The sequence below is a fragment of the Varanus komodoensis genome, unplaced genomic scaffold (assembly GCF_004798865.1).
Source record: "Varanus komodoensis strain SLA01 unplaced genomic scaffold, ASM479886v1 scaffold33, whole genome shotgun sequence".
Classification (NCBI taxonomy): domain Eukaryota; kingdom Metazoa; phylum Chordata; class Lepidosauria; order Squamata; family Varanidae; genus Varanus; species Varanus komodoensis.
Window position 1 is genome coordinate 1,513,378 of NW_025335817.1, and position 25,270 is coordinate 1,538,647.

Consider the following 25,270-nt stretch of genomic DNA (forward strand, 5'->3'; position numbering starts at 1 on the left):
CTAGGAGGCATATTTTTGCACAAATTGCCTGCCCACGGTGAGGCTGCCTGGATGGCCATTTGTGCCGGAGATGCGGGAACTTTCTTCTGCAGAATGGTGACTGTTAAGCTTTTGGGACTGGCGAGCCATTGTAAGGATCGGGTCCCAAGCAGCTGTGTCTCTTGGTTCTGTTTATATTCCACTTTTTGCGCTGCCAGAGTGGTGAGTCTGATGTTCCTGGATTCTGGAGGAGTTTCCTGCCCTCCCAGATGGCCCAAAAGCAGGCCCACAATCTAAATCATGTGTCTTCACAACCCAAATTATTAAGCCAAATTATATGGGTTTCAGTCGGGATCCAAGTTGGGCTTTTGGGGTCAACTGATGGATGCCCAGTGACCTGGCACAGCAGTCCACAGGGAACCCTTGGGGAACAGCACACAGAGTGCCCGGCTTGCATTATGAACCTGCCAGGATTGTGGGAGTGAAAGATGCCCAATTTGTCAAAAACCTTTTATACTCCTGGCCCAGCCATGGGGCACATGCAAAGTTGTTTTCTTATTTTTATTCTTAAAGTAGCACTGGCCTTTTCCACCCCCGAAGGTTGCTTTGTTCTCAAAGCCATTTAGCATCTGGGAAACAGAAGGAGATTCCGTTGTGTTTCTTCAGTCTTGATGTTGCTATGATTTCAATGGGTCTAAAATGCAAAATTATATACATTGGGAGCATTTCTTCTTTGTGGGGCAAGCTGGGCTTTTTGTGGGGGGTTGTTTCTGGGTTTTGGTTTTGCTTCAACATGTATCAGGAATGCAAAAGCAGTTGTAAAGGCTGGGAAGGGAAGGGAAGGGAAGGGAAGGGAAGGGAAGGGAAGGGAAGGGGAAAGATATGGGGAGGAGAGGAGAGGAGAGGAGGGGAGGGGAAAAAGGGGAAAGGGGAGGGAAGGGAAGATGTGCTTCACAACTGAAATAACATGCACCTCTAAAGCCCCTTGCCCCATAAAACCACCAAGTCCAGAGCCTAAAATTATGTTGTTTCACTGCAGGGAATCCTACCATTTCCACGTAATTGCATGCCCCTAAAACGTAAAGCATAGAGGGAGGCATCTTATTTAGTAGGACTGGTTATTTCTACCCCCTCTCCCCTTCCCCTGCCCTCAGTTGATAATTGCCAGATACTTATTCATTAAAACTAATGGTGCCCCTCTGCAGGAAAGGGGGGTGATTTTATAGGCAAAACGATTTTGTGGGGGACAAGTCAGGTGTCGTGCTGGACCCACGTACCACAGTCGGCCAGACCCGGAGCTAAAAATAGAGCTGAGGATGCCATCACTTTCTTCTCTGCCTGTAGCCACAGATCCGTACACGGCCTGGAGGGCACCCTGGGCTGTTAGTGAGCAAACAGGGAACGTGTCGAAGGAACGCCTTGAAAGTCTGCCGAGGTTTCACTTGCTTATTTATTCGTGCATCTATTTGCTTAGCTGCTCTTCGGTTTCCTGGGAAGGCTTTCATCCGTCACCGAAAGCTGTCGCCAGCGTCACGACAACGTTGGCAAGCTGCACTTCCCCCAGAGCAGCCGCCCCCTGCGCTTCCTAATTATAAAGACGGGTTTGCAAGCAAGAGCTCACACCTGAACAAAATGGGGTTTGGCTCCTTTTGTGGGGAGAGGGGATTTGAAGAAGATAAAACTGTCCCCAAATTATATCCAGCCTCTTCAAATCCCTTCAGGGTTTAAATGGGAAGGGCAGGCCCCTTTGCTTTTGACGTTGGATCCTTGCACAGAGGTAGTAGAATGTGGGAAGGTGATCCGGGTTTTCTGGGACAGGTCAGAGGTCATGGCAGCTTCCCTCAACCTGGTCGCTTCCAGGTCAGTGAGATCCCAATTTCCTTCTTTTCCCAGCACATCTGGAGGCATCCAAATGGGGAAATCTGGAAGAGCTGAATCGTTCCAGTTTTGTCAGACAGCCGTGAGGTTCGTTTGGGGCTGCAGCCATCTCTTGACCATAAACGCTGCAGATAAATAAGGTTTGTGCATTCACGGGATGTGGCCCCTCCCTTGGACATGGATCATGGCAGTTTTCTCATTGCGCCAGACAGTCAGTGCGCCTGTGGCCTCTGGCCTGAATTTGGGCAGGGAAGCCAACGGGAGTAGAGGCTTGCTTCTGTGTCTCCAGAGGAGCGGAAGAACACCTTCCCGAAACTCAGGACCAGTGAGGACCAGTGTACCCTGTTTATGTGCCGACTTGTATGCATGGAAGAGCTGTAGGAACCATTGCTATTACTGGAATGGAATGGGAGAGAGTTGGAAGGAGCCTGTAAGCCCCTTGACTCCAGTCCCCTGCTCGGCTCCAACTCGCGGTCACCCATCCAGCTAGAGGCCCGCACCTTTCCAGCTTAGCAAAGGTGACTCGACATGCTGTCTCAATTTTTTTGTGGGCTTCCACAGGTCACTGCCCAGGGTCAACTTCAAGCCCTCCTACACCTTTTTATTAGGGTTCTTTACCTTTGACCTGACTTGTACGGGGTAGCCCAGCAAAACAGAGGGTGTGTTTTGATGGCCCTTCAAACAGAGGGCCGTTGTCTGTAAATTAGGGCATGAGGGCACCCCAAGATGGAGGGAATCTTGTACCAACTGTGGCTTTGTCCCATCTCTTCTCCCCACAGTTCTCTTTAGAATGACTCTGTCACCAAGGAGCATAATTATGAGGGGGGCAGCATATGGAGCGGGGCAGAAAGATGGCAGCCCCTGGAAAGCTCCTCGGCCTTTGCCTGCAAGTGGGGGCCAGGCTTGAGCTAGGCTCTGTTCTCAGCTTATCAACTTGTCCCCTGCCATCTGGACCTCCCCAGCCATGAAAAGTGCCCCCCACAATCTGCTTGTGTGCAGATTACATCTTTTTAAAACTGCCAAGTGAAAAACCTGATAAAAACATCCCAGCCTCATCCCTTCTGTGTGCTTCCTAAAATAGAAGTACGGAAATAAAACAAGCCAAGCCAATAAGCCAAATCTCATTTTGTTGTTCATAAATGCTAGCAAGAGCAGTGGTCTCAATGCACAAATCAAATAAGCACTCATCTTCACTTGACATATTTCTGTCAGGTTTATTCATTTTTATGGGAGGGATTGAAGGGAGGAGTCGTTCCTGAAGAACGGCTAAATATTTCCAAAGGGTTTGCGGTGGCTGCTCTCTTGAAACACATATGTGTGTTTTCAGATGCTAAGTGAAAATCTTCGTGATGATAGATTAGAATGCAAAAGCCGGTTTTAGAACTAGGGAGTTTTAAGGCGTGGGATCCATTTTATGTTCATTTTAGCCCAGAAATATGGCTAACAAGAGGTTTCCTGGAAGGTTGTGGCGATTCATCCTGCTGTGCACCTGAGAATTCTCAAGTCTTGTTGTGTGCGGAGGATTTGAATATACAGACTGCTTTCCACCGCTCATGTTGCAACTCAGTGATGGCCATTGTGGCATCATTCCATGGTGGAACGGCCATTGCGTGGTCTTGTAGTGCCGATTGTGAAAATTTAACTGTGTTGGTAGCATGCATTTATTTCTCCTCTGCTTCCAGAGGGGGAAGCTATCAATGGGTGCGAGTCCTGATAGGGATCGAGTGTTAGTCCTGTTGTGTTGCAGTCCCACTCATTCCATGGAACTATGCTAAGTAAGACTGCCATATACAGCAAGTCCTCCAGTATCCGAGGCACAACAGCTCTGAATGCAGTTGCTGGGGAACATGGGTAATATGGCATTAAATGCCAGTTGCTGGGAGCAGAACCAAGGAAGGATGCTTGCTTGTTGGCCTGCTAGAGGCATCGGGGTGACCAGCTGCTGGACTACATAGACAAGAGGTGGGGAGCCCAAAGTCTTTGCCCAAGGGCTGGACGACGACTGTGGGCAACTCTCCTGTAGACCTTGGCCCACCTTGTCCGTCCACTTGGTCCATGTCCATCTACCTTTTCTCTGGTCCCTCCCGTATTTGGTTCCATCTCCAACCCCAAAAGAAAAGACCATGGTGGCTGCTCAAAACTTGCTGCAAAGAGGGATTGCATGACTCACAATGAGGCTGGAAGGAAAGACCGATTTTGCATTAGACGTCCCTTTGCTAATTTATTTGTCTAATGACCACGATTTAAATAGGAAGGTGCTACATCCCATCTTAGTGCACAAGACTCTGGTGGATGATTGTGCATACACTGGCCTTCAGTCCACCATCAGATGCTGCTGGTGGGCAAACACATGCATCTTCTCATGAGCTTTAAATCAGAAATGCACAGCACAGCCGCCAAAGAAACCCTTCAAGCAGAGGATGGTTCTCTGTAGAAAGGATGCATGATCTCCCTGGAGAGGCAGGCCTCGGGGTCTGAAGCAGCAGGGCTCTTCTTCACGCCTCGAAAAATTTATTTTAGAACTTTACACATTATCTGTCCAGTTAACAGCATGATCTTGGATGAGTTGCGCTTTTTTGCTTTGTGGGCCCAACAAGGCTGTGAAAACTTTGACCCATCCGCAAAATCTAATGCGTTTTCACTCCCTCTTTCCCCTTTTACCCCTCCCTCTCTCCCTCCCTCCCTCTTTTACTTTCTCAGATCAAATTTGACAGCGACAGCGTCTGCGTCTGCTGTGAGCTACAACATCAGACCTCTGGCTGCAGCCTTGGTGAAATGCTGAAACTCAACCCTCTACAAGGATGCAACGTGGTCAGGCTGACCCTAAAGGTACCTTTCTTTCCCTGACATGCATGCCACATGCAAGACTGTTCTCTCTACAGCCCGATATCCAAAGCACTCTGGGCAGTGTCCAGCAATTGACAGAATACAACCTAAAATAGAAACTACAGGGAAAGCATTACAAGTCCGAAAGACAATTTTGCAAAGGAGTTGGCCAGTAAGGCACGTGATTGTCCAGTTAAGAGTTGTAGCTTCTCAGGATGCAACTCTGTGTAGGTACGCTGCAGTCTGGGTCAAGTTCTCCTCAACGTGAGCATACTCCCTGGCAAGTACGTAGCCGTGTTTACCCATAAACTCCACCAATAATCCAAGACACACTGCCAGGGAAACCCAAATAGGAACCTGCACAAAGAGAAGCTTGTGTGTTTCTTAAAGATTATTGTAAAGGCGGATGTGAGAGGATCAGCGAGTGAAAGGGCATTAATGCTTCTGTACCCAAAGCAAAAATGTTCTGTGGGAGGAGAAGGAACTTGGAGAATGCTGGATTATTTTACATGAAAGCCAACGGCAAAGTCCATGACCAAAGAGCATGTCAGAGGAATCATTAAGCTATTGCTGATGGCAGCTCCGCATTTATTTTATTGATTTATAGAGTGTCTTATCTTGCCGCTAATTGGCCTTCAGAGGACTTGGTGTTTAAACATCTGATGAGGGCCCAATCCATGAAATCCTCAGGCACGACATCAAAGAAGGAGCTGCATGCCCACATGCAGGGCTGCAGCCCAGGCACTGCTTCCCAGATGGGTTGGACTAGAACTCCCACAATCCTCAGCCAGCGTGGCCGATGGCTATGGAGGGAGGGCGCTGGGTTGGGAAGACTGCCATCCTGTATCAGTAAGTGCAGTCAGAGGCAGGCGAAGAAATGGGAGGCCAAGTGAGAGCTGGATGGACTCCCCAAAGGAAGCTAGCTCAGCCTTGAACTTGGAAGAGCTGAGCAGGGCTGTCCCGGAAAGAAAACTCTGGGACTTTCCTTCATGGGTCGCCATAACTTGGAGGCAACAGCACGGTACGACAAAGGTGCTGTTGCTCATAGTAGATTCAAGGCAACTTGATTCTTATTTTAATGCTTGGATGTTTTAAGAGTTACTTTCTCCTGGGGTGCTGACATGTTGCGAGATGAAGTTCTGTACTTCAGTGCCATGCTTGCTTTGGTTCACAGTGTGGTTTCATGACTTGGAACCAGAATTCGCCTCTGCTCTGTACATAGATACTGGAGCAAGTTGGCTTTCTTTCTCATCCATTTGCCCTCTGGGAAATGCACATTTTGCCACCTGTTACGTCCGCTATGGCAGCTGGGTTATAAATGGGCAGGTCTCATCTCCTCAGCAGCCATTTTGTGAGAGCACCCACAACCGTTTCGAGGTTCCAAATGTTCCCCCCAGCCCTACTGAGGAGCCCAATCTAACCTGCTGTTTTCAGCTCTCTGGAACCTTCCGTTCTCTTTACTTGGCAGCCCATCTTTTTAAACTGGAGATACTGGGAATGGAACCAGTGACCTTCTCCGTGCAAAGTGGACTACAGGTGCTGTGCAACCTCCCACAAGGCTGTGCCATTTATTTTCCTCCTTGTTGCAACAAAGCCTTGCTACAGAACTCATTATAGTACATTAAATGAAATTAGCTTTCCCTGCAGCTCTGGCATTTATTTAAAAACCCAATAAACATATCTTTGTTTCCCCAGAGTCACAAGAAAGGAAAACCCAAATGTCAACTTTGTCCATTCCTGGGAGACCCTCTTACATTGTTAAGCATTAACGGCAGTGTTTTCCCCCTGGTTTATAAGTTTTATTAAAAGTAAAGTGATCCCCAGAGAAACTGCAAAGGCATCACATCAAGATTATATATCATGAAGTGGCTCCAAAGCTTCCTACATATTAAGTAACATAAATAGTTTAATTCGGAGCTGCAGTCATTCTCCCACTATAAATATCTGCAGAAACTTCTCTGGGCTCGCGCTGAGCCAGTGGAGTGCTGCAAGGGGTATTTTGCCCCCCGCCCCCCATCCAAAAAAATAAAAATTATCTTGTTTCAGATCATCCTATTGAATGTTAATCAAGGGGTGATGAAAAAAATGGTTGTTCCATCAAGGAGAAGGGAATGAACAGGTCAAGGGATAAGGAAGTCTCTGCGACACTGAATTTGTTCTTTTGGCCCATGTGGGCCACCCTTAGGACAGACAATGAAAGGCAGAGCTAGTCCAGGATTCAGCTATACTGTGGGCAGCCCAGCTGCCCCAAGACACTTGCAGGCAGGGAGACCCAAGGGCAGCAGGCTCCCCTGCCCATCTTCCCCAGGCGTAGCTCCTGTGACATCGGAGGTGGTATATGTGTTTCTTGCTCGCTTTTACCTTCCATCAAGTCACCTCTGACCTACGGTGAGCCTAGGAAGGCATAGCCCCCGAAAGTCCCTCTCCTTCACAGCCCTGCTCAGCTCTTATAAACTCGAGGCTGTGACTTCCTCTCTGGAATCGATCCCTCTCAGAGCTGGGCTTCCTTTTCCTCTTTCATGCTTCCTCTGGCATGATTGCCTCCTCCAGCAATACTTGCCTTCCCGGGTTGTTCCCAAAGAACAGCAGCTTCTGTTTTGTCATTTTTGCTTCTGGGGAAGGCTCTGGGTCGATTTGATCTAGGTCCCACTTCGTCATCTTTCTGTTGGTCCAAGGCGATTGCCAGTGCTTTTTTTGTAAGAAAAAGGGTGCCGGAACTCATGAAATTATTTACCTTTTGTGCATAGTCAATCACTGTACACACCCCCACACACACATCAGTTGTGTAACGAAACATAATGGTCACCGCCCGCAGTAATCACTCGGCGCGCAACCACACAACCAATCACAAGCCAAGCAGTGCCACAAGCTGAGCAGCACCATCACAACCAGGGTGGACGAAGTACGCATGCATCGGACTCGACACACAAGCAGCCCGCACGCACCGTTTTAATGATTTTGCCGCCGACCTGCTACGCTCGACAGGGCGATTCAAATCCACGTGGACCAAACATCAAATTTTCAAAAGTTACTTTTAAAACTTGGAAAATCTGTCAAAAAAGGGTGCCGGAACTCCGTTCCGCTGTGTTCTGTGACAAAAAAAGCACTGGCGATGGCAAAGTTCTCTTCCAGCACCATGTTTCAAACACACGGTTGTCTTCCTCTCCGCTTTCATCACTGTCAGTCTTTCATGCCCGTTCAAAGAGGCCACGAATGCAGTTGTGCTGGCCTGGCCCTTGGTCAGATGGGAAACTTCCTTGTATTGGATAATTTTGTTCTAGTTCTTTCATTGCTGCCCTTCCAAATCATCTCCTCCTCCTGATTTCACGCCTGCATTTGAATTGATGATTTAGCCAAGGTGTGCAAAATGCTTCACAATTTCAGCTTCTTCGCTGTTGACTGTAAAATGCTGTTAATCTTCTCTGAGTTGGGAGAGAGGTAGTGTGTAGCTGGCATCAAACGAAACTGGGGAAAATCCAAAATGTCCAGCGGAACAAAGAGCCAAAGTCTCCAGATGTTGAGAGAGCCTGTAGCCTTGTTCCAAGGAGTGGCCCTCAGCATCCCAGCCCTGGATGATTCAGATGTAATACAGAATCTCCCACAGCTCTAAACGCAGGCTTGGAAAACTGGCAGTCAGTGCTTTCTTGGGGCACGCATGGCTGTTCCTCTGCACCAGGGCAACTCCTGGCAGGGAGGTGAGAATATGAACGGTTAGATTCTGAATTCGGGCATCTGTGTCATAAAACCATTTTCTAACATTTGTCCACAAAACATTCCCAAAGAGGCTTTTATAATACAGGGTGATTCATAAATGCATTTTGAATTGTAAAAATTATGCTTACATCAGGGATCTTATTTATTTATTTGTTTGTTTGTTTAGGCAACTTATATGCCGCCCCATCACATGAGCCTCGGGGCGGCTTACAATCATTAAAATCCCATATAAAATACAAAAAAATCATCAAGTAAATAAAATACATGAAATAAAATAGTGGAAACAGCCTGGTCAATTTAAAATCAACAAGTAAACCATTAACAGTTAAAACAGCGTTTAAATAAAAAGGTCTTGGCCTGGCGCCGAAAAACAAATAACGACAGCGCCAGGCGGACCTCTCTGGGGAGCGCATTCCATAGACGGGGCGCCACCGCAGAGAAAGCCCTCCTCCGAGTACTCACCCTCCTAATATCCTTCACGGAGGGCTCCCGGAGAAGGGCCTCTCCCGCAGATCTCAAGGGGCGGCTGGGCATATATAGACGCAGGCGCTCCTTTAGGTATCCGGGTCCCAAGCCGTTCAGGGCTTTGTAGGTGATAACCAACACCATGAATTGGGCCCGGACTTCAATGGGGAGCCAGTTCTAGATTCTCACAAGATCTTCCTGATTGCTCCTCGGGTTCAGTGTGCACAGGAGAAAGAGCGTGCCCTCCTCAGAGAACTTCCTGCCCTTCCAGTCAGCAATGGCAGTCCTGGCCGGGCTATCAGGACGGTCCTTGCTACCCAGTCAATTATGATAAGGAAGAGCAAATTTGCCAATAAAGAGCTGGAAAGATAAAGTCAATTTCCAGCCTCTCTCAGTTAAACTTGAGTTCAAAGATCCCTTCTTGTTTTTGCATTAATCTGCAATTTAGAAAATCCACACAACGGTAAATATTTAAAAATGCATTTCTGAACATACGTTCTCATAAAATGCAAACTTCTGTGCATTTGGCTGCTTTTTTTTAAATCCAAGAATGGAATGTCAAAATTCAGAGGTAGGCAAAATCCAAAGGTTAGCGGTCCTGATGTGCACATTACTTCAGAAGATAAAAAGCAAATTGCTTTCCTTCCAAAAGCAGATGGAATAAGCCCCTGCAGCTTTGCAGGTGGGTAGCAGTTACAGCGTTCCTGGGGAGGGGTTTGATGGAGATACTTGCCTTCCTCATAGACGTCACCCCCAGTTCCAGCCATCTTGGCCTCAGCTGCTCGCATTCCAAGGAGTCCATTCGGTTTCCTTACCTCTCAGCTGCACAACTGCATCGAACACGCTCCAAGAAGGATTCCAGGGGAGCGGTTCTGCTTTCTGCAGCACCAACCGGTCCGACTGCCGTCTTTTGTAATCTTTTTTTTTTTTTGAAAGGCATGCCTGTCCTTGAGTTTCCCAACTAAAGGCAGTACATGGAGAGCAATTTCATGGGTGAAAAAGCTTTACTGCTCATTATCTCTCTTCAGGTGATTGTGGCTATATAAGCAATGAAGCACTGTAATTGAAGTCAATCATGGGGAAAAGAAGTTGTCTTTATGGCATTGCCGGGCCTGGCTTGCTTTTAGATCTAGATGGCGATGAACCTGGGCCACCGTCTTTACGGCTGTGGATCATGCATGGGCCTTTCACCTTTGCACGCGAGTTCTGCCCTTTCCGGGTTCGTGGAATGGATCTCGCCCGAGGGAATTAGATGTGCATCGCATCCGATTTCCCCGAGGATGCCCATGGGAGCTGGACTGGGTAGCAGCACTTTCTGGGGCCGAGCGCCTCTCTTAATTTGGACTGTTCCCCGAGGGTGCTTGGGAGAGGCAATGGGATCAGACTTCCCCAAACCTGTGGCCCTCCAGCTGCGTCGGGTTGCGACTCCCGTGGCTCCCAGCTGGCATGGCGTGATCAGGGGAGCACTGCCTCGCTCACGTCCTGCTTGTGCGATTTCCCCATCGGGCTCCCGATCCAGCAAGCCTCCTCTTACGTCCTTGCAGCTGTTGTCATCCAATGCATCCAGAGGGGACCGGGCAAATCTGATCCGCTGCCCATCCTTTCCGTTAGAATTCTGCCGTCTGCGCCACTTTCCTAGGTAGGCCAGCACTGGCTGCCTCAAGGACCCATCTTCCACGGAGCAATACTCCAGTGCCCACTAGGAGCAGCCCTAGAGAACCAGGTTCTAGTCCCCCCTCGGCTATGCGGCTCCCTGTGTGAGTCCGGGCCACTCTCTCCTCCTCAGCCTAGGTTTTGCAAAGGGATGGTGTTGTGAGAACTACACAGAGCTGCGGAAGGCACCTCGCATTCCCCACAAGAGGGAAAAGCAGGATAATTGGAATAAAGCATCGGGCCATGTTGTGTGGCGCATCCAAGCCACCCTCCGGCCTGGCCCTGGGTAAGGGACCCCACAATTGGTGATGTCAGCCACAATTTGGATTTATAAACAAGGAGCAAAGCGTCAGGGCAGGGGGCTTTTGCCCTCTCAGAGCCGAGACCTGGGGTTTTACATACTGGCCTTTGATATAAGCGTGTCGCTTGGGTATTTATAAACCAGGACCTGTGTTTTAGCCCTTCTTCAGTGCATGATAGAGAGCAACCCTGTCAAAAGAATGAAGAAGTTTGGAAATCACTGTAATTTTCCAAGATTATAGAGGCTGCTCATCCACCGCAGACTTAAAAGGACTTGCTTTGAAGAGAAGTAAACATGTTTTGATGTATGTAAGATGCCCAGAGAAGCTGCCACTGTGTGTGTGCGTGCGTGTGTGTGTTAAACAGAGCCAGGTTTAAGGGCCATGGAAGAATGGCATTCGTAGTACTAAGCTGTCATTCTTCTGCAGAGAAGTTGTTATTGTGTGATTGGATTTGGATTAACTGCAGGCAACACTCGGTGGAGCACAGCAATGCAAAAAAATAAGAAGAAGAATGTGACTTCTGTCTGTTTAAATTGCCAGGGCTGCAAAAGATACCTCTGGGATTTTTTTTTCGAATGATAATATAGGAAGGCTCTTCTCCAAAGCATTTAACTTCTCCAAGCTGTGAGCTAATTTTAGCTTGCATTTGTAGGTTTCCATTCTGGTGCCATTGATGCAGAGTCCTGGACTTGAGGGAGGAGGCTGAGGGTATCCGTTGGGAGAACTGTCCGATGGCATTTCCACAAGCCAAGTGCATCTCTGGGTGAGGGAGAGAGACATGCTTTCTCTCATGCTCATGAGACATGCTGTTGTGGTAGCTAAACTCCAGACTGACTCGCTTGAAGAATTGCCCAGGTCAAGTCTGGTTTAAAGATACATGATAGGAGGAGGCAGCTCTGTGCAATCCTGTTTCTCCCTGGCTGGCCAGCTTTGGAAAGAGGGTGCTGAGGACTCGGCAGACTTGATTCAACAAAACAGTTCCTGTGGTCTTAAAGTTTGTTTACTGAAGTGGGTTCATGTAATTTGCAGGCTACTGATCACTTAATTCGTGTAAGAAGTCTTTCCGGATTCAGCAACATCTTAGTAGTGGTACCCGTGGTTTTATTTATTTATCCCTTATATTAATCTCCCACCTTTTTCCCATGTTGGAACACCATGTGGCTCCATGCCCAGGTTCCCGGGGGGGGGGGGGACTCCCCTCCAAGCTCAGGCCAGCCCCAAACTTGCTTAGCTTCCCCATGGCAGATGCCTCATGCCCCTTCGGACCATTCTCAGGTTATTATGCATCTAATACTGTTCTTGTTTCCTCACTAACTGGGCAAGAGAGGACTGACGAGGAAAACCAAAATTCCTGACACTTGGAGTGCTTTTTGTTTCCAAACATTGCATTCTTCTTGAGTAATGCATCAAACGCATTGACTTAATTCCCCTTTAGCAGAATCATTTAAAAATCATTATGTAGCGCTTCTAGCTGTGAGAGTGGCCACCGACCACGGAGCAATGGCTTAATTTCCAAATTGAGCTTTTCCAAGCATCAGCAGAAAGTGCTTTCCCTTTTCAGCAGCCGCTGATTTATGAGCGCTCCAAGTCACATTGGTGCTGACGCATGAGGTGCATGTCAGTGAGAGCATTCTATCAGTGTCCAAAAGTGCTCTGTGCGCACCAGGGCGCCGTCCCTCCCTGTGCACGCTTGTGCGTGAGACGCGAGTGGTGCGCCCGAGGTGGGTGAGCAAACATAAAGGGATCAGGCAGGTTTCTGTTGTGTGGAAAGTTCCCCCAACTGGCCCCTGATCTTGCCTTTTGTGTGTGCAAACCTCTGGAAGTGAAGTTGGGGAGTCACTGGCCACGAAGTATGAAAGGACTTGAGGTCTTCTGCTTGAGCCCAACTCCTGAGCGACCCCCAAGGAGGCTAGCAGCTTCAGTGGGAGCAGAACGCCGACCCCGTTGGACCTGGGCCTGATCCAGATCAAGCATGGCTCTCTTAGCTGCTGCTTTTTTAAAGGAATTTCCATTCAGCGTCAGACCTGCTGCGTGGAACTCTTTCTCCAGGGTGGGCAACAGACAACACGGAATGTTCCTCACCATCGGAAGGGCCAGCTGAGGCTCTTGGGAGTTGTGGTTGCACACATGGGAAAGTGGCAATTGCCCGCTTCTGGCTTCTCTCCACTCTCCGGGGACCCATCGGAGCCGGTGTTGACTTTGTCCTGCTGGATCTGACTGAAGAACTGCCTCGCCCAGTCCAGTGGCCAGCCTCTGGGAAACCACAAGCAGGGGTGGAGGCCATCTCCCAGTCCTGCTGCCCTCCAGAGTAGCTGATATTCAAAGCTAGACTCCCTCCGACCGTGGAGGCTCCATTTAGCCGTTGTGGCGGATTGCTGTGCAATCCCTTCTGCGTGCGTCTAATCCCCTTTTCATACCAGCATGCTAAGAGTTGTACGCCTTTTCTTTGTCGAAACGGGCATAAGCCTGTGTCTCAAAATAGGTTTCCGCACCGTTCTTTTAACTCAAGGCTACTCGGCATTTACTGGGGCCTTGCAAGATTTCCCCCCTACATTTTGGCTCTGCTTTCTTTTCTTTCAGTGTGAGCCACTGAATTGCATCCTCTCTCCCTCCCTCCCTGTACAGTTCCGTTGGTTTGGAAGGTCATCCCAGAAAGGGTCAGCAAGGACTGGCACTTAGGGGGTTGTCCTTGGCAGGTGGCCATTCCCTGCCCTGGTGGCTTGCGCATCAGCACCGTGGGCCTCCATGGCCCAGATGTGGCCTCCAGCACATCCCCAGTGTGCATTCAGACGCTTGGTGCCACCCAGGGACCCATCAGAGCCAGTGTTGGCTTTGTCCTAATTCCTGCGCAGCGGCACCCCCACCCGCCTGTCCAAACCCAGATTCCTTCTCCCTAGTTGCTCGGAGTCAATGTTGAGCAGCTGGGTCAGGAAGCAGGATAGGGCCCTTGCCCCACAGACCCCACCTCGTTGTGTCTCTGAAATGTTAATTAGTCTTGCCTGCTGATATTCATCTAATCTTATCTCTCACAGAAATTTGCTTTGTTTCGAGCACAGTGCACCTGCTTGCAAGTTATCCTGCCTGTGGTGCGGGACTCTCCTACAGAGCAGGCTGTCGTTCTTTTGAAACAAAGCAAGATTTCCCTTTCTTAGGCACTGGGAAAAACAAGAATGTCATCCTTATTCTGAGAAGGAGGGGAAAAATAGATGGGTATTAATTAAACTTCGAGAGCCAGAGGAGGGGAATGAGAAGAAACATTATTTATGGCTTTAATTTTCCAGATGTTCCTCTTCCCCGCCTTCTGCCACTTAACATTAGGAGTGGCGGTCTTTAATTAGGTACAGTGACTTCTCTGGATAATGGGGGCAATTTTGCATGCATACTTGGCATGGAATACCTCCGATGCTTTCCCACAAGCCACGGGAGAGGATGACAAAAGCGTCTTTCGTAATGATGCTTCAAGGATGTGCTGACTCAGAGCAACACTGAAAATAAGAAAAAATTAGGCTGGCCCGCCTGGGGCAAGAGTGGCGACCCCGCAGGCTCTCAGCCCCGATCTCTGGACACTCCCACTGGCCACACTCTCTTAAGGTGGCCATATGTCCTACTTTACAGGGACTGTCCTCTGTTTGAAGGGCTGCCTAGTCCATGTCTGATTAAGAGATAAGGAAGAACCTTACCGAGCCAGGAAACCACATGAAGTCACCCATCAGTTCTTGGACAGCTGAGTAAAGAGCCAGGTACCCAATTCACCTGGCTGCAACCTTTCCTGCTGTGATAAAATCTCTCCTTGCGTTCAAGTGATAGTCACAGAATTAAACATGCCAATTAGCTTCTGCAAATGCTGTGGAAATGAATTTCCCAGTTGGACTATTGTGACGCTTTCTACGTGGGGCTGCCCTTGAAGATGGTCCGGATACTTCAATTGGTGCAAAATAGAGCTGCCAGGTTGCTGTCGGGGGCCTGTCACTCTTCCCATATAACACCAGTCCTCTTCACTGGCTCCCCATGGAAGTCCGGGCCCAATTTAAGGTGCTGCTATTGACCTATAAAGCCCTAAACCTGAAGGGACGTCTTTTTCCCTACATGCCCTCCCACCCCCTAAGATCTGCAGCAGAGGCCCTGTTCTGGGGACCCCCCTTGAAGGAGGTTAGGCGAGAACATACTCGGAGGGGGGCCTTCTCTGTGGTGGTGCCCCGGCGTTTTGCCGCTTGACTCACGCTTCTTGTTCTCCCATGAATAAACTGAAGGCAAGAAGAAGGATCCACATAATAAATCAAGATCACTAACGAAACAAAGGAATTTATGAATGATAATTCATAGTCTGTGGCCATAAGCTTATGGGTCAGCTGCAGCAAAGCAATCTAAGCATGTGTTCCGTGCTTAACAGGAAATTCAAAATGCAATTTGTATGGCCTATACAGGATTATATGCCCATTTTTCTTTATGTGCGTATTTGTAAGAAAACATTGAGAGCTGTAAGCTGTGGTTGTGAACTGGTACACAGCCTGCACCCCAGAAACTTCTCTGCACCCCCTAGAAATAACTGAGCCCCCCCCCCCTCACCACCTGCAGGCCAGCAGAGTTTGCAGATGTCCAGGTTTTCTGATGCAAAGGCTCCTAGTCCAGAATCCAGAGCTGAGGTTCAGATAGCAAAGGGGAGCTAGAAAGAAACATATGGATTTTAAAATCCCACCTTCCATGACTAAAACCAGAGTAAATTTGCAATTGATTTTATGCCATGCGGGGATTTGCTGAACATTTCCATTCGGCATTTCATAAAGCCTGCAGACTTCCTCTGCTCTTGCAGGTAAGAGGCATTTTTTAAAAATCGATGCCGTTGTTGACTAGAGTGTTATATTTCCATTCATTGAAGGCGAGTCCATGTAAAAGTCTGAACTAAAGGGACGGTCCGGACTCTTAAGAGTCCCCAGTCCTGCAAAGCTTCCAGGGAGAGGCACGCAACCACCCGTCCTTAAATTCACAATCTTTGTGCAGTGCTCCCTTTTCTGTTTTCAGTGCTGGAGATGGATAGCACCAGCCCTGGAAGGCAAAATCCCACTCTTATCTCAAAGCACGAGGCAAGAGCAGGTGTCCTTTCAGCCTACCAAGTCAGGAGGGTCAGATGACACTGGGGGAGAGGATTCTGGGGACCCCCCTCTGACATCATCCAGCCCCCAGTGCATGTCAGTCCAGCCGGCGGGGCTGGAACGGTTTCCCACCCATGTTCTACAAAGTCCTAAATGAGGTGGAACGGAGTCCCAGAGTCGGAGCAGACTCCTAGTGGAAACCAGCCTCTGCTGAAACCAGGTTTTCTTTCACAAGGTTTTCTTGTGTTTCCGAAGACCTCCTTTCCTGCCTTCTCTCCGTTCCTCTGCCCAAAGCAGATTTACTGGCGCACGTGCTTCCCGGCTGCTCTGCTAAAACGGCCTTCTCAGTCCTCTCTGTCGCTGCATCTCACTCCGATCTTCTTGCATCCGTTCTGCTGAGTGATCCATTCAGTGCTGAGCTGGTACTGACCTTGGCATGAGCCAAGGTTCGCCTTGCTGGTCTCTCCTTAGACCCATTCAGAAGCCATGTCCTGGTCTTGCACTGAAGTTCTGGCTCACCTACTCGAGGCTTGCATGCTTTGACTAGCAGCATCTTGCCGGGACTCAGGCGGATCGGTGCCATTCTCATCCCTGCGGAAATTCTTTAGCACAGAAATCCCAGGAATCAATCCTCTAAATGTTTGCCTCATGCCATAGGCAATGTTTGGCCGTCTGGGTTCCTTCCCCCCACCCCACATTACAAATTAATCAGCTGTGTAGAAGCCAGGCATGTCTCTTTCCAGTGCCAGCAGAATATAACAGACTAATAAGAACAGAAATATGCTTAATAGCTGCCCCACTGGGATTCTGCTGGCGTAGCTTTTCTGACCGCAGTGCAAACATTTTAAAAGGCGCGTTCTGTGGCTGCGTACTTTCCACTTTTCCACATGGATCCGACATTAGTGCTGAGCCACGAAAGGGTTACCTCCATGCAGGATAAACAGGACAGGCCTAATAAAGACCCCCGTCTGGCTGATAACCACTGACACGCTTAGTATCCCATCTGCAAGAGATGTTTTCAGCAGCCGTCGTCTGTCTTGCTGAGATAAGGAGTGACATTCGGCCCGTGTCTCCCTTTTTTCCGCAGGACCTGTTGTTCAGCGTGTGCGCGCTCAATATTATCTCCACCATTGTCTGTGCGCTGGCGACCGCGATGTGCTGCATGCAGATGGTCTCCTCTGACGTGCTGCAAATGGTGAGTGAATCGCAGGGGGAGCCTCCAGAGGGCTGGTGGTGCCTGATCCCTGCCTGACCCTGGAACCTAAGCAGGGCCAGGGCTGGTTAGACCCTGGATGGGGGACTTCAGAGTAGGATTCTAAGATGACTGGTGTGAGCCGTCCAGAGAGCTTCGTAGAGATGATGATGATGATGATGATAAAATTATTATAATAGTAATTGTAAGTTATAGTTTATTTTATAATAATAACATCATTATTAATAAAAGTATAGTTTATTATAAAATGATAACATTACATTAATATTATAATAGTCTATAATAATAGAATAGTAATTATATGATGATAATTTAACAATCAAATTAATAATAAAATTGTTGTTGTTGTTATTGTTGTTGTTATGAAGAAGGTGGTGGTGGTGATAGATGGCCTTGCTTTACCTGTGCAATACGAATGGGCTCTCCAAGGACCAGGTCTGCCTCCCCATTTCAAGCTTGGAAAGTGGGGAGTAATCATTAGTTATTCGTTATTGCATTTATATTCCATTTCCTCCTCTTCCAAGGAACCCAGAGCTGCATCCCATGGCTGTGAGTGGGCATGCCTGACTACCCCCTCCTTAGGAAATGTACACCAATATGAAGAGCTGTCCAGTTTTTAACATGTTCTCAAAAATGTTCGAGCAACAAAAAGCCGGGAGAGCGGGGGCCTTGGAACGCTCCTCTGCAGAAAGCATTTGTCGTGAGCTCGCAACACCGCACTGCGCTCGCGGTAGTTTGCAGACGCCTTGCACAGTGTCCAGGGGATTTTTAGAGTGAGGAAAGTGTGGTATTATCAGCAAGTGGTGGAATGAACCAGAACAAGGATCTCATGCATCTTTGCAATTCCGCCATACTGCAGTGATGTCTTTGGGCTGGGTGATGGGGCACAGAGGGGGAAATAGCTAAGGAGAAAATGTGCAAATAAAGCAGGTCTTAATCTCACAAGGATTCCAGCAGCAGAAGCTTCGGGAAAGTGGCAGGTTAAAGGCCTCCTGTAGGGAAGCGTGGCTGCCCACAAGCAGGTACCCAGCTCACCTGTGGCAGCCTTCTCTACCGTCCTCCTCTTCTTCACTCTGGGCTTCCCCAGCTGAGTTCTGTTAGACTGTTCTGCAATTATGTTGTGATCTTTTAGGACTGTTTTATCATTGGTGTTTTATGCATCTTTGCTGCCTTGCTACCAGGTTTTTATGATACAGATGCTAACGTTGTAGGTCTTCTTGGGAGGCCATCTGCCCTGAAAGACAGCCCAGAAATTGGTTCATAAAAAGACCAATCAGCATATGCAAATGTGATGCAAATCGGGGCCCACTTTCCCCCCTCTTTCTGAGCATCTCGGAGACGCATCATGACCACTCCTGGTGCGAGTGGGTGTGATGGTCTAGGAACATTTGTCAGCAAAGCAGGTGTGGAACCGTGAAGAAGCAGCGTGTGCGGCAAGGGTAGCCTTGTGGAAACACACGGCCTTCTTCTCCAGGAGGAAAAACTGCACCTATTCCCAGGAAGTGCAGTGGGCTCTGTCGGAGCGGGAAGGGCCTCTGACTGGCAAGGGGGCCGTGAGGAGGCCGACTCGGGGAGCAGGGTCTGGCTCCACAGTCCTTTTCGTGCGAGGGTCCCAGTTCAGCCCCTGCAGCTCCCAACGAACAGGGCCAGGGAGCAGGAGAAGAAAGGGGCTTCTGAGACCCCGGAGAAGAGGCTAGTCCAAGCGCGGGAGAGTAGCCAGCAATCGGCCAGATCCAGGCATGGTCTGAGTCCCTCCCAGCCCCCCGTTGGCTCTTGCACAGCATTGAAAACCATCACCATCAAAATGGCACTGTCGTGAGCTAGCCTCCCCTCCCAGACGAGACAAGCACTTCAGCAATTATTAAGAGTCATTGTTCCTTACAGCTACAAGGCATTCACAACCTCCGAAACACGCACTCCAGGCAGGAAGGTGACCCCTCGCTCTGCCCCCCTTTGCCCAAAGCTCTGCTTATGCGCCCTTCAGGACTGGTCTCTGGAGGGGGGCGTGCTATGGAAGCGGCTCCAACGCTCTCCCCATTGAGCCCCCAGTCGGCCCAGCCAGTGGGTGCACCAGCGGGCTCTTGCATCCACGTCTCCTGGGGGGTCAGGTCTCCTCCCCAGAACCCCTCCCCAGCCTGTTCTCTGCCGGCTCCTTCCCACCATCAGGAGTGGGAGGGGGCTCAGTGGTCGTCTGCGAAGTGCTTGGACCCGGAGCCGGCTCGGGCGGACTCGCCGGGAGGGTTTGGGCCGCCGGGGCCTCACCAGCCTCAATGGCTCCAGGATCGGGCGAGAACGCTGGGCCACGGCTGCGTCAGCCGTCCACTCCCCCTCCGCCGGGCCTGAGCCGCCATTCCCACCACGGCCCTCCGCCTCCCGTGCGCACCTGGGAACCTCACCCGAGTGCATGCGCACGACAGAAACTTGGAAGTGAATATGAGGCATGAAGAAGGTCAGATTTACCTTATCTGCAACTTCAGCTTGTCCGTTTTAGCATTCCGTAGACAATGCAGGACAGTTAAAAGCGCAGATGAGCTAAACTGAACCGTTTGGCACAAGAGAGCAGCTTGTCACAACATCCGTGGCGAGCTGGCTGTTTGCTTTTAATGCATTTTCCGTTAATTGCTCTTCCTGTGGCAGCCACTGGAGCGGCCCAAATGTTGCTCCCAGAGGCAGCCAAGTCCCCGACTCCTTACAAAGCCTCTTCTTCGGCTCTGTTGCAAGATTCTCTCCACATCTCAATGCACATCTCTGGTGTCTATATATCTCAATTTTGGGATACAAGGGCATACTCTATAGAGCAAACAATGGGGTTTCAATTTCCATCAGTTCTGCCCAGCATCCCATAGTAGGCATGTTACATGCACCTTAAACTATTCTTTGCTCCTCTGCCATCATCCCCAGCCCAAATCAAAATGAGCTTGCTTCCCTCAGGCTGGAAGAAAGGTGTGCTAATGCCCTGGATTCATATGACAATCTTTAATCAGCAGGGTGCAAATAAAGCGTTGTTTTTTTTCCAAAGGCCCAGCACCAGGCAAATGCATATCCCACGCCCATGTAGCCTGCAGCACAGGTGTTGTGAAGGAAAGGAAGTTAGAAACAGAGAAACAGAGCAAGTCAGAGGGGACCTCCCAGGCCATCTAGTCTGACCCCAGCTCCAGCCAACTGCGCAGGGTGTTTGCTTATTTCTAGTCCACTTCAAGGCCATCTGCTCTTGGTGACGTGCCTTTTGGGGCTCACCTCAATGAACCTCAAAAGGGGGTGAGAATTAAAAACAAAGCAAATAATCTGATCAAAGGGGGAAACATTTCCTGCATGCAAGCTGGTGCTCTTTAGGACCTGCTTGGCATTGTGTCTCTGAGATAGAAAGCATAATGCTTTTAAACCGGAGCTCCACAACCAAAACATGCCTATAAGGTTTTCCTTCCCCTTTCCTTTTGCATCAGCTTTTGCTTGGCTTTGTTTTGGTGAAACTCCCAATTGGAAAATAAATAAACCAGAAACAACAACCATAAGCAAGCGTATAAACAACTGGAGGATTGGGTGGAGCACTGTTTAACCCAGTGTGGCTTTTCTTGGGTTCTGAGGGGCACATGTGCGTATAAAGCAGAGGTTCATGAGCACTTTGGGCCCCCGTATGGACCCCAACGCTGGTGTGGCGCCACCCCAACCTCTCAGAGGGTGATGGGGGGTTTGAACCTGCATGCTCGTATGTGCCCTGGGGATGTGGGCCTCGTGGCCCAAAAAAGCTTTTCGTAAGCCCCCCCACCCCACCCCCGCTGCTCCAAACAGAGCCAGATCCTTCACGCATGTCCTGCAGGCAGTGACTTTTTCAGCTGGAGAGGCCGGCGGGGATGCGGAGCCCATGGCCCGTCCCCGCTTGGGAAACGGGCCATCGGTGCCTCTCCCTTCGCTTGCCCCGGCCAAGATTCATGGGCACTTGAGCAGGGAGGGGAGGGAAGAGCCACCAGGAGGAAACCGTGCCATGTTAAGTCTTTATTCCTCACACCTGAGCACTTCCGGGGGTTCGATTTAGTAGCCTTTTTCTTTGATCCTTGTGTTGCTCAGACTCGCTTTCTTTTTCTCCCCCACATCCAAAACAACTCTTGGTAGCATTACAGGACTCATTTGGTGTCTTATTTTGTCGCTCCTGCCAATTCTAGCTAAGCATGAGGCTGTTGTAAGAGTCAGACTCCCGCGTGTGCAAAGGCATTTTTTCTGCCTTGCTGCCATGGTGGTTCAGTCGCTAGCACTGATCTTGAACCCTGAGCCAAGAAGAGGCAGTTTGCGCAGCTGGGTATAACATCAAACACCTCGGAGAATAACCACGGCTATTCAGGGCAATGTAACACTGAGGTCCTTTTTGTGCAAGTTAAAATCTTTTTTTATGAGTGCGGCAGAGGCGGCGGGGGGGGAGGGGATTAAATATACATTCTGGCAAACGCACCTTCCCAGAATTGTCTAATCTCTTCTTGTTCCTCTTTTCCCAGATGAGCCCAAAGAGCACAAGTCTGTCCTTCCTCTGAACGCTTGGTCAATATTTCTCCCTTCTTTGTGCTCCTTTTTATCTGGGCGGTGCCTTCAAGGCATTAATTTTTGTACAAAACCTCCATCCCCTGCGCCCTGCACAGACACCCACCCCCTCCCCTTAATCCTCCCAACCTGTCCCCAAAACTTTCAGGGCTGGATAACCCTATCCAAATTGTTTCTTGGGGAATTCCGTTTAAAAGCTGCAGCTGTCTTCCGGTGTAAAGTTTTGCACGATGTCAGAATGACCTGGCTTGAGTTGCCGGGAGCTGAGCAGGGCTGCCAAGGGAAGGGCATGTGGGAGGACGTGCATCCATAGGGTCACCAAAAGTCAGAGACAACTTGATGGCATGTGACAGCGATGACAGCAAAATAATTTATTTTTCTATTAAGCGCCGTCAGCGTGCATGGAACATTGCTTCCTCTAATGGCACGATCCTTTGCAAGTGAGACAGAAAACGGGGTCTTCGGGCCAGCATGGTAGAAGTTACAGCCCCTTTTCTGTCTAAATCTGCACCCTAATCCAGTGATAACTTCCAGAATGTGATGTGCGAAGCAATCATTTCCTTTTGTCCCCACTGAATTTGCTGGTAGCCCATTTTATGGGGATATTCAAGAGGGAGGAAATCAGTCCTCTCACCACCATGCATAATTAAATTACTTTCACATCCCCATTTATTCATCTCTTTTTCTGAATTTAAAAGCACCCAGTTCTTTAACTTTTCCCCGTAGGTCGTGCCCTCCAACCTTTCACCAAGTGGGTTACCCTGCATCCATTTTAACAATTTTCTGGCCCCCTTAAAACAGTCCCCTCTTTTCTTTCTCTGTCATTATCCTGTTAGATAACTGTTTGTTGATGCCCTCTTTGCCTCTCACTGGACGCTGCGCTCATTTTCTTTTATTTTGTCAGTCATTCCTGCAAAGCACGTTTGTTCCAGTACTTACTCACTGTACGTTTCTGCAATCCATTTTTGTCCGTTCTTGTTCTGTCTCCTTCAGGAGGTGCCAAAAAACAGGCGAGCTGCTGCATTTGCTTTCCTGGCTGGCTGCCAATTCCCCTGCTCCATGGGGGAGCCGAGCATCGCACGGTGCAGACCTTCTCTCCATGTCTCCAGTTTCACCTGCCGGCAAAAGCCATCGCTTGACTCCAAGGGGCTCTAAGATTATAAGGCTCCCCCGGCCTGCAATCCCCTCACTTTATTTGTCTCTGCCATGGCCTGCCCACCCAGTTCCCAGCCGCCTTTTCGGCTCCATATTGGAGCATCTTTGGGGATTCATACCCACTTCCCTGGGTGTTTCCTGCCTGGATCCCAAGTGTGCGGACATCAGCTGGGCTCTCCCACACGAGAGACATTCAAAAAGAGGCTGGGCAGCCCTCTGAGTGGGATGGTGTGACGTGGTGCCCTGCAGCAGCAGCAGGTTGGACCCGATGGCCTTCTGGCCCCTTCCAACTCTACTATTCCATGGTTCTATGATTCTGCGATCTAGGGGTTGGACCCGATGGCCTTCATGGCCCCCTCCAACTCTACTATTCCATGTTCTATGATTCTGCGATCCAGGGGTTGGACCCGATGGCCTTCATGGCCCTTCCAACTCTACTATTCCATGGTTCTATGATTCTGCGATCCAGGGGTTGGACCCGATGGCCTTCTGGCCCCTTCTATGAGTTGCAGCTGGCTGTTGGTGCCACAGCTGGCATGGCCCTGGGACTCCTCTCTTCACACTGCAACACACCTGCCACCTGCCTCTCCCTCTGGCCCAGGCAAGGTGGGGTGGAGGGTGCAGTCCAGGTGTCGGAGATGCCCTGGCCAGTTTTTATTTATTTATTATTTATTAAAACATTTTTATGCCGCCCCATTTGCCGAAGCCTCGGGGCACCTTACAACAAATAAGTTGTAAGAACCAGCTGCTTGCTGGTTCTCTGTGCAGCAAGAACGCTGGATGAGGAAGAGGAGGCGCATCAGCGGCAGCGATGCTACAGGAAGGTCTCCACTGAGGGATCCCAGTTCTTATTTATAGTTGTGGTTGCAATTCTACCCTGCCTTCCTTCCTTGCTTTTGCCAGGAGCCCATGGCGGCTTCCAAGATGGTCCACCTCTCCATTTTATCCTCACAACAACCCTGTGAGGTAGGTCAGGCTGAGAGTCTGTGACTGGTCCCAAAGCTGCCCAGCGAGCATCAAGGCCAAGTGGGGGCTGGACCCTGGATCGCCCCAGTCTTCGTCCAGTCCTCTAACTGCTATGCCATCCTGGCTCTCCTTTTTGCCCAAAGCTTTGATTTATTTATAAAATAAATAAATTATTATTTTATACATCATCTTTATTGACAAAGATTTTATTTTTATTTATTAAAATCTTTGTCAATAAAGATGATGTATAAAATAATCAGGATTAGTATTAGTTTATATTTATCACAAACAAATTCTTATAATCCTCATAATTATTGTTATAAATAATTAAAATATAAATAATTTTAGTTATGAAATAAAAAGCTTATAAAATAAGCTTTTATATACCACCCACTAGAAGTGTCTCGGGGTGGTTTTACAATAAACGCGGCACAAAATGAAATAGGGCACAGCAACCGAACTTCCAATAAATAAAACCCACCTCAAAACTTATCAAACATGAAAAGGGGGAAATAAAAATAAAAGACCCACCAAAACTGGAGAATTCGTCTTTGCTGCGTCGCATCACATCTGCCTCCGTCTTGCATGGAGGGAGATCTTCTGCTCCATTTCTTAGCAATGCAGGGCTGCCAGCCAACCGATTTCCATGCTTCATGAGTCACCCTCTGTCTCGGTGACTTGTGTGCTCAATAATGACTCTGGAGTTGGAGAGGATTCCTCAAATTATGCACCGTGTTCCCAATGCAGCGGATTTTTCATTTTAATGCCCTGCAGAATTGGAGACATGAACTGTGCCGGAAATCACAGTCTTCGTAACCTCACCTTAAATTTTCCACGGAATTGGTGAAAGGATTAGTTTGAATGTATTTTTCAGGCTGCAAGGGAGAAATATTAGTTCTCATTTTGTTCTGACAGCACGGGGCTTTCTCTGGGCTGCGCTTTTTTCTGGAAGGGCGATCAGCAGTCTTGTTCGGCGTATCTTGAGACAGAGACATGAAGAAACCTGACTGTGACGCCTTGCCTTGCATCCTGCAGAAGATCCCAGCTGGCGTCCCTTTAGGATTTTTTTGTCTCTTTTGCAAGCCTTTCACATGTCTAAGCCAGCTTCATCCACAGGGGATCCCAGAGTGGTAGGCACAGCCTTATGAAAAGAAAAATTCAGTATAAGAACAACAATCACATTCCCAAAGAAGGGGGCATCTAAACTCTCCCATCAACCAACAAACCAATCCACTGACAGCACCCCATGGGAATTTCATTTCCGTCAGTTCCATCACTTGAAAATAACCCATTCGTAGATAGGGGGCACGTGTTCTTCACAACGGATCATGTCCCAAACTTGCTTACAAGAAAAGTACACTTGATAATGCAAACTGGTGTTAGCATACAGCACTGGAACCTTAAATGCATGCTTTAAAAGAGATATAAATGTATTATATTTGTGCATAAAATAGTAGAGCTGGAAGGGGCCATGAAAGCCATTGGGTCCAACCCCTGGA

General features: G+C 49.0%; 1 protein-coding gene across 5 annotated transcripts in view; it reads left to right on the forward strand.

The window, feature by feature from the left end:
- The window catches only part of FAM189A1 (family with sequence similarity 189 member A1), a 157,609-nt gene that overhangs the window by 112,622 nt on the left and 19,717 nt on the right, over positions 1–25,270 (forward strand). For 4 of the 5 annotated variants that reach the window (XM_044438689.1, XM_044438694.1, XM_044438692.1 and 1 more), the window contains 2 exons: positions 4,558–4,686; positions 16,995–17,102. In XM_044438689.1, the coding sequence (XP_044294624.1) occupies positions 4,558–4,686; positions 16,995–17,102 (237 nt within the window). Of the gene's footprint in view, positions 1–1,872; positions 1,998–4,557; positions 4,687–16,994; positions 17,103–25,270 lie in introns of all 5 variants that reach the window. The other variant, XM_044438693.1, reaches the window with a different exon arrangement.